Below are 16,887 nucleotides of genomic sequence, written 5' to 3' on the forward strand. Positions count from 1 at the left end.
TCCTGTTGCGGTCTTTTCTTTGCTGGTTGTATGGACGCCTCTCTTATTCGTCGGAATATCTGCATTCAGTTCCGTGCACATTGTTGCTGATGTGCACTGGACGATAGGGCGAGATTTATCATAGATTTGAGTTAGATAAAGCAGAGAGAGATAAAGTACCAACCAATCAGCTCCAAATGCTGGGTACACTCTAGGACGATTTGTCGTATTGTAATGACAAATCCTCTACATCGTCTAGTATGTACACTCAATTGCTCGCTCCCGCAGACAACATGCAAGATCGCTTGATTGACCGGTCAAAGAATATTATGTGTAGCTATGCATATTAAATAAGGACGGAACAAGAGGTCGTTTCATCATTCATTAAATAGTGTAATGTATAACGGCAATCTGCGATAATCCGGAAGGGACAATTGCGGCCGTTCTAATGTCTACCAGGCCTGTCACTTTTCAAACACAGGCTGTAACATGACAGGAGCGGATTGGTTGGTACATTATCTCTCTCCAAACTTTGATATATCTCCCCCAAGTCTATACACATTATTTCATATTCTTCTATACTGCAAACCAAAATATGGTTCGTTCTCCAAAATTAAGCTAAAAAAATATATATATATTTAAGTGAAACATAGGGCTAATGGCTCATTTTAGAATAATATATATTCTGTATTGAAATATGTTGGCAGTTTATACTGGAAGTGTATTTGACTAAGTCTACTTAGGAAAGTCATTTAAACCTGCTGCCATTTATAAGACAAAACAGTTAATTTCCTGGCAGTGTCTCTTATCTGAGCTCATTTGTTACAATAAATAAGTGTGACTTTTACTGCTGGCTGTGACATTTGTTACGCTGTTGATTTATGCCACATCACAACAAAGACCGTTATAGAGGATTAAAGAATACACTGTTTGGCCCCCACCAGTGCTCAGCAGGACGGGCTAGCACAGTTTCCAGCCGTCTTGTTTTAATTCTTACACTGATTGGCTGATCAGCTGGTTTTCATTTGCAACACAGAAATGCCATCAATCACGGCCGCTGACTTCAATATAAGCCCCACAAAAACAAAACAAGACAATGCGTATTATAAAACAGATTTGTTTTACTCTTTAAACCCAAAGAACAAAATATTTGGATGCATCCACATTTACACAGGTCTCTTTCCTTCATGTTGAACGTATTCTCATTTCACTCAGTCGCTATGCGTCTGCTGAAGAATCTCCGCGCGTTTCCGGATTTCGGCTACCAAGTTTTCCCTTGGCACATCAACCTGTCAGTAGTGAAGGGAAAGAGATGTCAAACAACATTTAGTTGCAGCACAAACACAAAAGAATCCTTTTACAGATTTAAGAGAGCAACCAGGTAATTTCGACATCCAATTGTGTAAGCAACTGCATCGATCTTGTTATTCAGACAACATGCCAAAAAAAACAATCAACTTTAAGCACTGGCTCTTGCCTATAAAAACAGGGATCACAGGGATTATTATTATTACATTTTATTTATAGGGCGCCACATGTGTTTCGCAGCGCCGTACAAAGGACAGTACAGGGAGACAAAACTTAGCATTACAGTAAATAAATAACAGAAATAGAGTACAGGTAACAAGGAGCACCACAATTCTCAAAACATAATACAGCTAAGATGTAAGTAGTGAGGGAATAATCATTGTACTACTCGGGGCTGGTGGCCATAGATGGAGATGAGCCTTTACCAGCAGGAGAAAAAGCGGGTAAAGATGGTCGCTGAGTAGGAGAGAGCTGTGTCGAGAAGAGGGCTTAGATAACAACAGGAAAGAGGGCCCTGCTCTGAAGAGCTAACAATCTGCTGGGAAGGGTCGACAGACAGATGACATAAGGTACAAGCAAGCGGGAGGTAGCCTGATGGCAGTGTGTAAGCAAAGCTGAGATGTTCAAGACATGAGGCAGGGGGATGGAGGAGCAGCCTCAGGACTAGGTTATGCATCGGAAGGGTACGCTTTGATGAACAGGTGGGTTTTTAGTGCCCGTTCGAAAACTTTGCAAGGTCGGGGAGAGTCTAATGGAGCGGGGGAGTGCATTCCACTGAAGGGGTGCAGCCATACCAGATCTCATATAATCTAATAAAATCATGAGATATATTTACAAAGTGGCGGCTTTTGAAAAACGCTGCTTCTCGGTGGGTTTGAGCTCAAAATGTAAAAAAGCAGGACTGACATTAAGTGCAAACTGACGCGTTTCACTCTTAATATTAGTACCGCTTTAAATTTCGAGCTCCAACCTACAGAGAAGTGGAGGGATATGATTGGGCATGACAAGTTCAAAATAATTGCCCAAAGAAGCTTTACAGTGGCATTGAGTGAATTTTAGACACCTATTTCATATTAACCCTGTGTTTAGCACAGATCCATCTCTTATTGTACTCTCACTATTTTTATTCAAACAAAAACAAGCAAACAACTTATATACAGATGTGACCGCATATGCTTATCCTTCACTCACACCAAATAGCCCTGTTTGGCGCCATGAAAAATGCGACTACATAAAAACATAGAATGTGACGGCAGCCTTCCGGATCGCAATGTGAACCTCCGCGCACTGCGCATGCGCAAATGGCCAAAATTCGGGTAACCTGAGTTTTTGCAGACCTAGTGTCCTCCTCTGAATAAGGCCCAAGTGTATAAGGACACAACTGTTTGACTAAACCGCACCATGTGCCCCGTTGACCTGTATTTTTTTTATTTACTGAATTTGCTTCTTTTTCTCACTGCTAATGCGGCAAAAGCACAAAGTACGTATACCCTGTACACCACCATTGGAATTAAGTGCTACAGCAGTGCGACAAAGAAACTAATCTGAGGAAAAGGAAAAACACCGGGGAGATATGACTAAGCTGTGTCATGCGTGCCGCCACTCAGCATCAGGGCTGCAATCAGAAATCGTGGGTCCCGGGATTGACAAATAGACAGGGCCACTCCCTCCCCCCAAAAAAAACAATTTTATTCCGCACTGCTCCACCCCTATGTAATGTCATACATTGTGACATTACATATTGGTGGAGTGTTGCGGACCTACAGGAACAGATTACAGAGAGCTGATGCACAGGGAAGGCTTGTTTTAAGAAGTCCTCCCTGCCCATCAGCCCGCTGTTGATTCACAGACTGGTGCAGCTCTACAGGTATTGGCGGTAGGAGCCAGGGGTGGGTCCCCTCTCTGAAAGGGCCTAGGACACCAGTCCCCACAGTCCCCCCCTGGTGTCTTCCCTGCTCAGCATAGTGCGGATTCACACTGCCACAATTGCGGAAAAAGTGCAGATCCTGATTCTCTAGTCCACTGCAAGTTGGTAGGCAGGTGTTGTGTGATCCAGACACTGTGTGGTGCAGAAAAAGATGTTATAGTGTAAAAGTACAGAACTGACAATGCATGGTACGAAATCTAGAGTGCAAAGGCACTAGCTGAATGAGGACACGTCTCTATGCCTAGTGTTCTTTTCAGATTATGATTTTGACGTTTACCGCACCTCTTGTCGTGTCGCAACGTCCCTCAGCTTGACCATGCCGTCCTTCAGTTCCTGCTCCCCGATAATGGCCACCAGAGGGATTCCCGTTCTCTCGCAGTGCTGCAGCTGGGTGAGTAATTTGGGGCGTCTCTTGTACAGCATTTCAGCCTGCGTGTTGAAGGTGGGGGGGGGGGGGGGGGCGAGGGGTGGAGATGGTGGTGAGAATTAGTTATAGGAATTTCCTGGAGGGAACCTATGCAAAAACAGGGAGAGAGCATACAAACTCACATTGGCCCCAGGTGCCAATGTGTGAGGCAGCAATGCTAACCACTGTGCCAGCCAAGTTAAAATCAAAGAATTGTAAAGCTGAAAAAATAACAGAAATCAGTAGGAATCTAAAAACATAACCAGCACCTGTAGAGGGGATCCGGTCTGAAGATCGACAATGTTTAGGTCGACCACTATAGGTCAACAGTCACTAGGTCGACAGGTCAAAAGGTCGACATGAGTTTTTCACATTTTTTTTTCTTTTTTTGAACTTTTTCATACTTAACGATCCACGTGGACTACGATTGGAACGGTAATCTGTGCCGAGCGCAGCGGTAGCGGAGTGAGGCACCTTGCCCGAAGCATAGCGAGCCACGTGAGGGGACACGGTGCACTAATTCGGCTTCCCGGTCACTGTACGCAGAAAACGACACAAACCCCCCCCCAAAAAACTCATGTCGACCTTTTGACCTAGCACACGTCGACCTAGAAACCCTGTCGACCTTCCAACCCTGTCGACCTAGACACTGTTGATTTGATGATCCACACCCCTCTAGAGGGGCTTCTCTAAGAGCAGGTACAGAGTGACTGACAGACTTGCAGGAATGGATGATCCATAGACCGAGGCAGAGCCAGTTATGCAACAGTACTCCAAATGACCGCATTCTCAGCTGTGTCACTTGTAGCTGATCTAACCTGCCTAGAGTCCCATTAGGACAGTGTCCTAGAGATGTGGGAGGGGCTTCAGCTGTCTAATGGACTCTATTACGTTGTATCAGGACTACAGTGGAATATCAAGTGAACCATGAGCGTTTTAACATAGGAAGGGGGGCGTGTGCAGATGTCAGTGGCCCCTCCCCCTTTCAAAAGACCAATCATGGGCAGAAAAGCGCAAAGTCTTTGGCACCAAGCCAGAGTCTCTTGCACGTGAATGGCGTTCAGGCGCTCGCCACAGGCTCTATTTCCACTCTATGGGTGTCGTGGGAACGATTGGGAATAGTCCCGGTTAGTCGGCATACTGTCGGGATGTGTAGTGGTCGGAATCCCGGCGCTGGTATACTGACCGGCAGGATCCCGACCGCCGGTAATATCATTACATTCCGTTGCACATCTAGTAATTCTAATTGTATGACACTGGATAGAACTGTTAGTCTTATTTTACACCACTGCAGCTAAGTACACCTATGTCGTGTCTGTGGCTGCACACTACAAAGATGTGCTCAGCTGCAATGGTAAACTAACAATTATGACTAGCTTCCTAAAATTAGAAGGTTTTCTATGTAGGAGCAAATAGCTCGTGTTGAGTACATGAGGTTGGGAGTTCGAGTCCAGCAGTGCCCATTTTAAATACAGGGGGATTAAACTGTAGGTGCACATATATCCTGTGCAAGTACAGGTGGCAAACAAAAGAGCATGCCTGCCCCGGCCTTCCATACATTAGTAAACAATGGGAAATAACATGCGATGGAGAGGAAACACTGGATCCTCACCACTGCAGGGCTAGCCATTGGAAACAATCTAATACATATTTTATGCTGCAAACTCTTACAATCAAAGTTTAAGGGGCATAGTCAATTGTGCGCTCATCTTTTAAAAACCCTGTGGCCCTGGGTTTTTCCAGCAGCGGCGAGATTTTCCTATTCAACTGAAAGTGAGAAAATGAGCCGCATTTTTTTCTTGCAGCCCCAGAGAAGGTCTGCTTTTTCCTAAATCTCCCAGCAGCCTCCTCCGCAGTAGATGGCTGGGTGCAGCAGAGACCACGGACCAGCAAGAGCACAGAGGTAAGTATCGGTTTTTTTTTTCTCTTGCGCTGTGGGATTCTCAAAACAGAAAACCCAGCTTGCAATTTTTTTTAAAACTGAACACCGTGGGTATAAGGAGCGCACATACCCACGGTAATACAAAATTGGGTGCGGGGACAGAGGTTTTTTTTCCGGTCAAAACCTTGCACCCGTTTAAATCCCCCCCCCCAAGTCACCTTTGAGAAAGAACATTAAACAAATTTCAAAAGTAATTAATAGAAAAGGTCTAATCAAAGTCAAACCCTACAGATGTCTGCTGCAAAGAATCTACTCACTTTAATCCCTGCATTCCACAGTGCGGTAATAAGTTCCATCCTCTCCTCTAGGTGCATGGCTTGTGCTGTTGCCACCAACACTTGCGTTTCAGTTGTCCGGCCATTTTTATTAGACTCCTATAGACAAGTTACATCGTCACTTACTTTTGCAGATTAAGGACGGCTCTTCTAGCCGTACAGGGCCTGGCTCACCATAAATTACATAAATTAACAAACTGAAGAACCGAACCCAAGAAGATACCTTCTGGTTGCGGTATAAGATCTAGAAAAACCATGCATGGGATCCAAAATATAATTCATATGACACATCCTATAGTACGCGTTAGGTAACAGAGTAGTTTCAGGGTCATACATAGAAAACAAAAGTAATTTTTTGGTTTTTACCTGTGCTTTCTTCTCTACTATGGAAAATATCCTCTCAAGTCCAATGCTGATCCCCACACATGGTACTCTTCTGCCTTTGACATCAAACATCGCCACCAGGTCATCATAGCGTCCCCCCGCAGCTACACTGCCCAGGCTAACGTCACTGGCAGCTGTGGCATCCTGGGAACTCTGCGTCCATCCCTGATCCGGCAGCAGGACAGCCTCATAAATTAATCCAGTGTAATAGTCCAATCCACGGGCCAAACTTAGGTCCAAAGTGACCTACCAGGAGAAACTCTGGTTACATGTTAGGAAGACAAAGGTCTCCTAATAATATGTTTTACGTGCTTTAATAACGATGGATTTTTTTACCTTCTCCGCCACCCCGAAGATTTCCAAGTAGCGGTATAGCAGTTTCAGGTCACTCAACGCTTCCATGGCCAGAGCATTCTGGGAAATCACGGGATCGCTCCTCAGCTGTTCCATCAGGGCAAATCCACCTAAGAAGACGAAACTATTTACATTTATTGTGCTGTGCGGATGCTCTTGACGGTACTTAAATGGTAAAATAAATCTGCTCATTATTGTACTGGAGAAATGGTTCTGTCAGTAAACGTATAGAGTTCTAAATGGTAAAATAATTCCCATCTTCTTCATGTGTAGGTTTTATTGCTCTAAGTTATGATGGGCAAATAAACGGCAGATATCCGTGCACAGCAAGCTTATAAATATGAATAAATGGCATATATCCCTGCAAAGCAAGCTTATAAATATGAATAAATGGCATATATCCCTGCAAAGCAAGCTTATAAATATGAATAAATGGCACATATCCGGGCACAGCAAGCTTATAAATATAAATGTCAGTTGTTTCGTGAGCAGCTGCCGCAAAGCAGCTCCTAGAAGGCAACAGTCGTATAAGAGAAGGCGCCGCATCTCCGCTGTAGGGAAATACTGTAAGGCACCGCTCGAACAATACCTGGGTTTGATCAGTGAATGTCAGCACTAGTACCATCTACCGAATGTTAGTAACAACGTTTAGTTAATTGTATAATTTCATTGGTAACATTTGCAACTGGAAATAATTTGGCAGCATGTATAAAAAATAAATAAATCAGAAATCTGATGATCGGACAACAAAAAATAAAAGTTTGCAAAAACCTATTAAAACATAAATATAAATTGTATACAATACTGACGATGTTGCCCCTTTTAGGGTGTTGGGTACTTTGAAAACTAAGGGTTCAATTTACTAAGGTTTTCGATGTCTATTGCAACCTGCTGGATCTCACCGTCGGTTTGCTGTCTAAAAACACTGTATTTACTAAGCATCGGATTATAGCGTCAATAGAACTCCAACAGCGATGCCCATCGTATATTTTCTGTAAAAAAAAAACATTGTGTATACCTCTTTCCGTTGGAATCTGCTGCCAATCTGGCGGATTTAAAGCACTGCACATATCATAGTGATCTGTGCAGGCTTTGTATTGTGATTAAACTTTTTTTTGGGGGGGGGGGGGGGGGCAACTTCCCTTGGGATTCCAGTCCTGGGCTGGGCAGTTTGGGGCTGGTTAATGGTATGGCGGGGGACACCACACTGTGTGCCCCTGTCACCAGCCATAGCGTTATCCCACGTGCCCCCGGCTGATTCAGACTATTATCTGTTTTTTCCCCCCTAGAAAATAGTGGGGACCGCACGCTGCTTTTCCCCATTAAATCCAAAACCAGCCCAGGCTGAGAGGTCTGGGGCTGGTTATGGATTTGAGGATGGACCCCACACAATTGCTCAGTGTTTATCCTAATGAAGCCAGTGATCCGTGCAGCACTTCGGCCAAACTCACCTGCCACAAGCAGGTCTATTAAGTCTATTAATTTTCACATTCGAACCATGTATTCAAGAATCCATTATGTTCCCTTCTCTATGTTTATGTCACGTTGTTGTTTTCTTATTTTCTTCCTTTTCTCTTTCTTTTTTCTGTCTGAGAGCTGTGGTTATTGGAAACAATTTCCTTGTGTATTATATACTGATATATTTGTCAATAAAGATGATTCTGATTCAGACTTATTTTTTCTGAGGGTTTCCCATCATTTAACTGTCAATTTTTGGGCGACTTTACAAAGACCATTAGAAAATCAGTGGATCGTATACTACTTAAAATAATCGATATTCTGTCTGATGGTATAGTGCTGTCTAAAGTTGAGTTTATCTATGGTTTATCATCAGATCTGCCTTTAGTAAATCTCTTGACATGCAAATTCAATGGAAAAATCGAAGAATACCGCTTTAGTAAATTTATCCCTAGAGCCATTGGTGTATCAGTAATAGGTGCAGGGTGAGCCCATATAATTATACAGGCACTCACCTCTCTGGAGTCCCGCAGCGGTTAGAAATCACCGGGGGAAAAAGCACAGCAGACATAATTCTGTTAATTTGTGTATGCGCAACAGAGATATCCCCGGGAAAAGGCGCGGACACCATATTCCTAAAGACCAGCACATGCACAGTAGACTCTGGCACAAAGCCAGAGTGTCTTGTGCTGCCAGAGAGGAGGGGCCCTGCACGAAGCCTACACACAGGCTCTTTCCTCTCTTAACTGGAGCAGAGAGAAACATTTTGCAACAAATTACCATCTATTCATGACCTTTTCATTTCCAAAAATAGGATTTAAATTACCTACCGGTAAATCCTTTTCTCGTAGTCCATAAGGGGATAATTTAGTACGATGGGGTATAGACGAGGTCCAAATAGGCCAATGCACTTTAAATTTCTTCAACTGGGTGTGCTGGCTCCTCCCCTCTATGCCCCCTCTCACAGGCAGTTATAGGTAAAAACGTGCCCGAAAGAGAAAGGACATATATGAGAGAAGGAAATATGATAACAAAGAGTGGTGAGATTTACGTACCAGCACACCACCAACATATAACAACCAGCAACGTCTGGTAACAACAACAGCAAAAGCTGCACAGGTAACCACATAACAAGAACCTGCAGAAAATCCAACGCACTGAGGCGGGCGCCTAATATCCTTTATGGACTACGAGAAAAGGATTTACCGGTAGGTAATTAAAATCCTATTTTCTCTAGCATCCATAAAGGATATTGGGAAATCTAGTACGATGGGGACGTCCCAAAGCTTCCAGAACGGGCGGGAACAAGCAGAGACGTCTGCAGTACCGCCTGCCCAAACTGGGTATCCTCTTTGGCCAGGGTATCAAATTTGTAGAACTTCACAAAGGTGTTCTTCCTCAACCAGGTAGCAGCTCGGCACAGTTGGAGGGCCGAGACTCCACAGAAAGCCGCCCAGGAAGATCCCACCGATCTCGTAGAGTGGGCCTTCAGAGACTGTGGAACAGGTAAGGCTGTCGCACATAGGCCTGTTGGATAGTAAGCCAAATCCAACGAGCAATAGACTGCATTGAAGCAGGGTAACCCTTCTTCTGCGCATCATACAGCACGAACAAGGAATCCATTTTTCTGATCCAAGCTGTCCTCTTGACATAGATTTTCAAGCCTTGCACTGCATCCAATGCTTCCTGAGGGGCAGAAGTGCCAGAACTGGACGGGATCACAATAAGTTGATTCAAGTGAAACGCGGAGATTACCTTTGGCAGGAACTGCTGTCTAGTCCTGAGCTCCGCTCTGTTCTCGTAAAAGACCAAGTAGGGACTTTTATAAGGACCCTAATTCTGAGACACGTTTAACAGAAGCCAGGGCCAGTTACATCACCGTCTTCCACGTGAGGTACATGTCTTCTACTGTCCTCGGAGGTTCAAACCAGGAGGACTGTTGTAAGCATAACACCACATCCAAATTCCAAGGTGCCGTAGGCGGCACAAACGGAGGTTGTATGTGAAGCACCCCTTGCAAGAAGGTCTGAACTTCTGTCAGGAGAGCCAACTTCTTCTGGAAGAAATTGGAAAGAGCTGAAATCTGGACTTTAATGGATCCAAGATGTAAACCTTTATCCACTCCCGTCTGCAGGAATTGCAGGAATTGAAGGAATCTCCCCAAGTGGAATTCCGCAGATGGATATGTGCATTCCTCGCACCAAGAGATATATCTCCGCCACATATGATGATAGTGTTTTGACATCACAGATTTTCTGACTTGCACCATAGTGGCAATTACCTTTTTGGAAAGCCCTTTGAGCTAGGATGTTCTGCCCAACTTTCATGCTGTCAAACGATGCCGCCTTAAGTCCAGGTAGATGAACGATCTATGCTGAAGAAGATCTCTTCTTAGCGGCAGAGGTCAAGGGTCCTCTACGGACATGTCTAGAAGAGCCGCGTACCACGCTCTTCGGGGCCAATCAGGGGCAATCAAGATTACCTGCACTCCTTGATTCTTGATCCTCTTGAGTACTCTGGAGATAACGGAATCAGAGAAAATAGGTAGACTAGCTGGTAAGGCCAAGGCGTTGTCAGCGCATCTACTGCACTCACCTGAGGGTCTCTGGTTTGCAAGCAATAACAATGAAGATTCTTGTTGAGGCGAGAGGCCATCATGTCGCTCTGTGGGCAGCCCCACCTGTCGATGATCTGTTGAAACACCTGAGGGTGTAGTCCCCACTCCCCTGGGTGGAGATCGTGGCGACTGAGGAAGTCCGCTTCCCAGTTGTCCACCCTCGGAATGAAGATTGCGGACAGTGCTCTTGCATTTCTTTCTGCCCAGAAGAGTATTCTTGACACTTCTCGCATGCAGGCTCTGCTTTTTGTCCCTCCTTGTCGATTGATGTACGCCACAGCCGTGGCGTTGTCTGACTGGACCTGGATCGCCCAATCCCTGAGTAGAGGGGAGGCCTGAATCAGAGCATTGTAGAAGGCCCGAAGTTCTAGGATGTTGATCGGAAGGAGGGCCTCTTGGGCAGACCACCTGCCCTGGAACTGTGCCCCCTGGGTGACAGCTCCCCATCCTCTCAGACTCGCATCCATTATGAGAAGGATCCAATCCTGAATCCCAAAGCGTCAACCTTTCTGCAGGCTGGAAGACTGTAGCCACCACGGGAGTGAAATCCTGGCCTGGGGTGACAGCCGAATCATCTGGTGCATCTGAAGATGGGAGCCGGACCACTTGTTCGGGATCTCCAATTGGAACGGTCTGGCATGAAACCTTCCGAACTGTATTGCCTCGTACGAGGCCACCATCTTTCCCAACAAATTTATGCAAAGATGAATGGATACTCGATCAGGTCGGAGCACCATGCAAACAATTTCTTGAAGTGTTCTCGCTTTTTCCTCTGGGAGGAACACTTTCTGTGCTACTGTATCCAGGAGCATCCCCTGAAACAGGAGCCGCTGAGATGGTTCCAGGTGGGACTTCTGCAGATTGAGGATCCACCCGTGGTGTGACAGAAGTTGGATAGTGCGATCTATATGGAGCAATAAAAGCTCCCTGGAACTCACTTTTATCAGGAGATTGTCCAGGTATGGAATTATGTTGACCCCCTGGACCCTGAGCTGAGCCATCACCTTCGTGAACACCATTGGAGCTGTAGACAGGCCAAAGGGTAACGCGTGAAACTGGTAGTGATCGTTCAGTAGGGCGAAATGCAGATTGGCCTGATGAGGAGGCTAAATTGGGATATGGAGGTAAGCGTTCTTGATATCCAGGGACACCAGGAATTCCTGTTGGTCCAGGCCTGCGATCACTGCTCTCAAAGAATCCATCTTGAATTTAAAAACCTTCAGGTAAGGATTCAAGGACTTCAGATTCAGAATGGGTCTCACAGACCCATCTGGTTTTGGTACTATGAACAGACTAGAGTAGTAACCCTGTCCTTGATGTTGTAGGGGTACTGGAACAATGACCTGGGACTGGGACTGGACCAACTTGTTTATGGCCAGTAGTAGTGTACCACGCATATTTTTCAAAGCTGGTAAGCCTGACTGGAAAAATTGTTGGGGAGGAGCACTGTCGAACTCCAGCTTGTAACCCTGAAAGATAAGGTCCATTACCCAAGCATCTGGGCAGAAACCATCCCAGTTGTGGCTGTAGTGACGTAACCGAGCTCCTACCACAAGATCCCCTCGGGGTGGGTGGGTACTGTCATGCTAAAGTCTTTGCGAAAGCAGAACTGGTGCTCTGGTCCTGAGATCCGGCAACAGCTGGTTTGTTGGGTTTTCCTCTGGAGCCTCTAGCTCCGTTGGAGGCCCCTGGCCCTAGATCGAAATCTGGAGGACCAAAAGGACTGAGTAGACGGTCATGGGTAGGTACGTCTAGCAGGCAGAGACCCCGAAGGGAGAAACGTGGATTTCCCAGCAGTAGCTTTGGAAATCCATGTGTTCAATTCACCTCCAAAAAGCCATTCACCTGTGAAGGGAAGAGATTCCACATTACGTTTGGAATCCACTGACGCAATCCACTGACGCAACCATATGGCTCTGAGCACAGACACAGCCATAGCCCTAGCACCAATATTGTCAATCTCTTTAAGGAAGTCACAGAGGACTCTTGCCGTGTCCAGAATGTGTTTTAGGAAAGTTACAGTAGTAACTATGGTCATATCACCGAGAGACATTCCTGAATTTGAGTAGCCCAGGAATGAATTGCATGTGTCATATAGCAACCTGCAATGACCGGTCTTTGAACTACACCTGCAGCAGTGTAGATAGATTTCAGAGTGGTCTCAATTTTACTATCTGCCGGGTCCTTTACCGCAAAGGAGCCCGGAGCAGGAAGTACCAACCTTTTTTGAAAGGCGAGAGACTGAGAGGTCTACTTCTGGAGATTCTCCCCAGAATTTCCTGCCTTCAGGGGCAAAGGGGATTGGACACCTGATATTTTTTAACTGGATTCTTCCAGGCTATTTTAAATAAATCATCCAATTCCTTGGAGTCAGGAAATGTGACTGTCATTTTGTCTTGTGGGAGGAAAAATTACTGCTGATTATTAGCATCCTCCAGGGGGAGCTTTAACACATTCCGAATAACCAATATGAGGGGTTCAATACCCTGTTTAGGTGTGGTGTCCCCACATGTCCACATCATCCTGTATATCATCATCAGTATCAGACAGTAGTGCAGGTAAAGCACGTTTTTGTGCACCTGCAGTAGACAAGGGGGGGGTGTTTATCAGTTAGATTTGACACTGCGTGTTGCAGTTCCTGAGTTTTATTGGCATTTGCAGTGAGTTGAGATGACATATCAGACAACATAGTTTTGATAGCCCCATGCCAGGAGGGCTCTTGACTCTTCCCCACATCGTTATCAGCATTTTGTGATGACTGACTACACCGCTAACATGATATTGAGCCAGATGAGATAGGGGAGAACCTAGCATTACATACATTGTATAACTTCTGTTTTACCATTGTGAAGAAGAAAAATAGGTATAATACATAGTACAATACAAGCCTGCCCTATTGCATGTGAGAGGAGACACAGGAGAGAGGACACCAGCACCCAATGCTGTACAGCCCCAGTGAGTCTGTCAACGTTTTACATATACATAACCAACAGAGAGACTGTCTTATGAAAATTCCCTCAGAGGAATGATATTTGTGCACAATATAGCGGCTCTCCCCCTCTACACCCGGTAGTAATGGCACCGGAGCTATTGCGTAATATATATACTGGCCATGTCTCCCTATGTGTTTGTAGCCTCACGTAAATGCTTTGAACAGCTAGTTTCACACAGAGGCTACAGTGGGACCCTCCAGGAGGAACCCGTACATCTCACCCACGCTTTTGCCGCACAGTGAACCCTGTAGCGTGTACTCCTCACCAATGATCACCTTCAAGCAGCGGTAAGGGTGTGCGGTATGTTGTGGCTGTGACAGCCAAGGCACCATGCCAAGCTGAACAAACAGCCCCTCCCAGCGGGGAAGCAGCTCTGCACCTCAAGAGGCCGGTGACTGCCCCCCCCCCCAACTCCCACGACGCAGGTATGCTGTGTGCATCCTCTCCTGAGGGCTCTTTTTTCTAAATTGACTTGTATGAGGGGGCATAGAGGGGAGGAGCCAGCACACACAGTTGAAGAAATGTAAAGTGCACTGGCTCCTTTGGACCCCACCTATACCCCATCGTACTAATCTGTCCCCAATATCCCTTATTGAGGCTAGAGAAACAGAATTAATTATATTTCCATCGGCCAAAAGTAGTTACCAACCTGATATCTCTATCACTGTTGAGAACTCTGCAATCACCCCTACCCCACAAGCTCGCTGCCTAGGTGTCATCCTTGACTCTGAACTGTCCTTTGTTACCCACATTCAAGATCACGTTACATACATCTAAGAAACATATCCAAAATATGACCATACCTTACACAAGACACAGCAAAAACGCTAATCCATGCTCTCATCATCTCCCGCATTGATTATTGTAATAGTTTCCTGACCGGTCTTCCCAAACATAGGCTCTCACCACTACAATCCATTTTGAATGCGAGGCTAATCTTCCTCGCTAGATGTTCATCGTCTGCAGATCCGCTCTGTCAGTCCCTCCACTGGTTACCGGTATTCTATCGTATTAAATATAAAATACTCTTACTTACATACAAGGCTATTAACCAAACTGCACCAACATACAGTGCCTTGCTAAAGTATTCACCCCCCTTTGCTTTTGACCTATTTTGTTGCATTACAACCTGTAATTTAATTATTTTTTTTAATATGAATTTATGTGATGGATATGCACAAAATAGTCTAAATTGGTAAGGTGAAGTGAGAAAAATGTATATAAATTTTTTTTTTTAATAAATACTTTTTTTTATAAATAACATTTTTTACATTGGCGTGTGCATATGTATTCAACCCCTTTGGTATGAAGCCCTGCAAAAGTTCTGGCGCAACCAATTACCTTCAGAAGTCACATAATTAGTGAAATGAAGTCCCCCTGTGTGCAATCTAAGTGTCACGTGATCTATCAGTATACACACACCTTTTCTGAAAGGCCACAGAGGCTGCAACACCACTAAGCAAGAGGCATCACACCATGAAGACCAAGGAGCTCTTCAAACTACCAGGGACAAAGTTGTCGAGAAGTACAAGTCAGGGTTGGGTTATAAAAATAAAAAAAAAATAAAAATTTTTTATGATCCCCCGGAACACCATCAAATCCATCATCTTCAAATGGAAAGAACATGGTACCACAACAAACCTGCCAAGAGAGGGCTGGCCACCAAAACTCAGTCCGGGCAAGGAGGGCATTAATTAGAGAGGCATCACAGAGACCAAAGGTAACCCTGAAGGAGCTGCAGAATTACACAGCAGAGACTGGTGTATCTGCGCATATGACTACAATAAGCCATACAATCCATAGAGCTGGGCTTTATGGAAAAGTGGCCAGAAATAAGCCATTACTTAGTGATAGAAATAAGAAGGCATGTTTTTAGTTTGACAAAATAAATGTGGAAGACTCCCCAAATGTATGGAGGAAGGTGCTCTGGTCAGATGAGACTAAAATTTAGCTTTTCGGACACCAAGGAAAACACTAAACCCAACACATCCCATCACCCCAAGAACACCATCCCCACAGTGAAACATGGTGGTGGCAGCATCATGCTGTGGGGATGTTTCTCAGCACCAAGAACTGGGAAACTGTTTCGAGTCGAGGAAAAGATGGATGGTGCTAAATACAGGGATATTCTTGAGCAACACCTGTTACAGTCTGCCTGTGATATGAGACTGGGACGGAGGATCACCTTCCAGCAGGACAATGACCCGAAGCATACTGCTAAAGCAACACTCCAGTGGTTTAAGGGAAAACATTTGAATTGTGTTAGAATGGCCTAGTCAAAGCCCAGATCTCAATCCAATTGAGAATCTGTGGTCAGATTGAAGATTGCTGTTCAAAAGCGGAAACCATCCAACATGAAGGAGCTGGAGCAGTTTTGCCTTGAGGAATGGGAAAAAATCCCAGTGGAAAGATGTGGCAAGCTCACAGAGACTTACCCAAATCGACTAGCAACTGTAATTGCCGCCAAAGGTGAATCTGCAAAGTACTGACATTAGGGTGGTGAATAGTTATGTACGCTGAAGTTTTCACTTATTTTGTCCTATTTGTTGTTTGCTTCACGATAAAAAAAAAAAACATCTTCAAAGTTGTAGGCATGTTCTGTGAATGAAATGATGCAAACCTTCAAACAATCCATTTTAATTCCAGGTTGTGAGGCAACAAAACATGAAAAATGCAAAGGGGGGTGAATACTTGAGCAGGGCACTGTACATCTCTTCACTCATCTCAAAATATCTCCCTACCCAACCTCTCCGCTCTGCACAAGATCTGCGTCTCTCATCCACACGCATTACTTGTTCACACTCAAAAATTACAGGACTTTATCCGGGCTTCACCCACTCTGTGGAATGCCCTCCCACGCACAATAAGACTCACCTCTAGTCTCCAAAAATGTAACCGTTCCCTGAAAACTCACCTCTTCAGACAAGCCTATCATATTCCAGACCCACCCACATAACCTCCAGTGCTTCCCTATCTAATTACATCCTCTGTGATTTTACCCAGTTTTGTTCTATTACTGTTGTTCTAATTGTAAAGCGCAACGGAATATGCTGCGCTATATAAAAACCTTAATTAATTAATTAACTGTGCCTGTGTAGAGTTTTTCCATCCAAGGTCACACTGAAAGATTTTAGCAAAAAGTAAATGTATGTGGGAGGTCGAGAGACCCACTGGTCGTACAAAGCACAGGTGCAATTTAGAGGACTCCCTGCATTTTTGCCTACCTGGCAACAGGAGTTTTTGC

The 16,887-nt window shown here is 44.9% G+C and overlaps 1 protein-coding gene across 3 annotated transcripts in view; it reads right to left on the reverse strand.

Moving 5' to 3' along the window:
* Window positions 1-1,080: 1,080 nt before the first annotated feature.
* The window catches only part of LOC134933532 (histidine--tRNA ligase, cytoplasmic-like), an 81,767-nt gene continuing 65,960 nt past the window's right edge, over window positions 1,081-16,887 (reverse strand). For all 3 annotated transcript variants that reach the window (XM_063928789.1, XM_063928790.1, XM_063928788.1), the window contains 5 exons: window positions 6,558-6,685; window positions 6,204-6,467; window positions 5,820-5,936; window positions 3,497-3,643; window positions 1,081-1,268 (listed from right to left, as the gene is read on the reverse strand). In XM_063928789.1, the coding sequence (XP_063784859.1) occupies window positions 1,191-1,268; window positions 3,497-3,643; window positions 5,820-5,936; window positions 6,204-6,467; window positions 6,558-6,685 (734 nt within the window). In that variant the 3' untranslated portion in view covers window positions 1,081-1,190. The remainder of the gene's footprint in view (window positions 1,269-3,496; window positions 3,644-5,819; window positions 5,937-6,203; window positions 6,468-6,557; window positions 6,686-16,887) is intronic.

Source organism: Pseudophryne corroboree, chromosome 6 (assembly GCF_028390025.1).
Source record: "Pseudophryne corroboree isolate aPseCor3 chromosome 6, aPseCor3.hap2, whole genome shotgun sequence".
NCBI classification, from domain to species: domain Eukaryota; kingdom Metazoa; phylum Chordata; class Amphibia; order Anura; family Myobatrachidae; genus Pseudophryne; species Pseudophryne corroboree.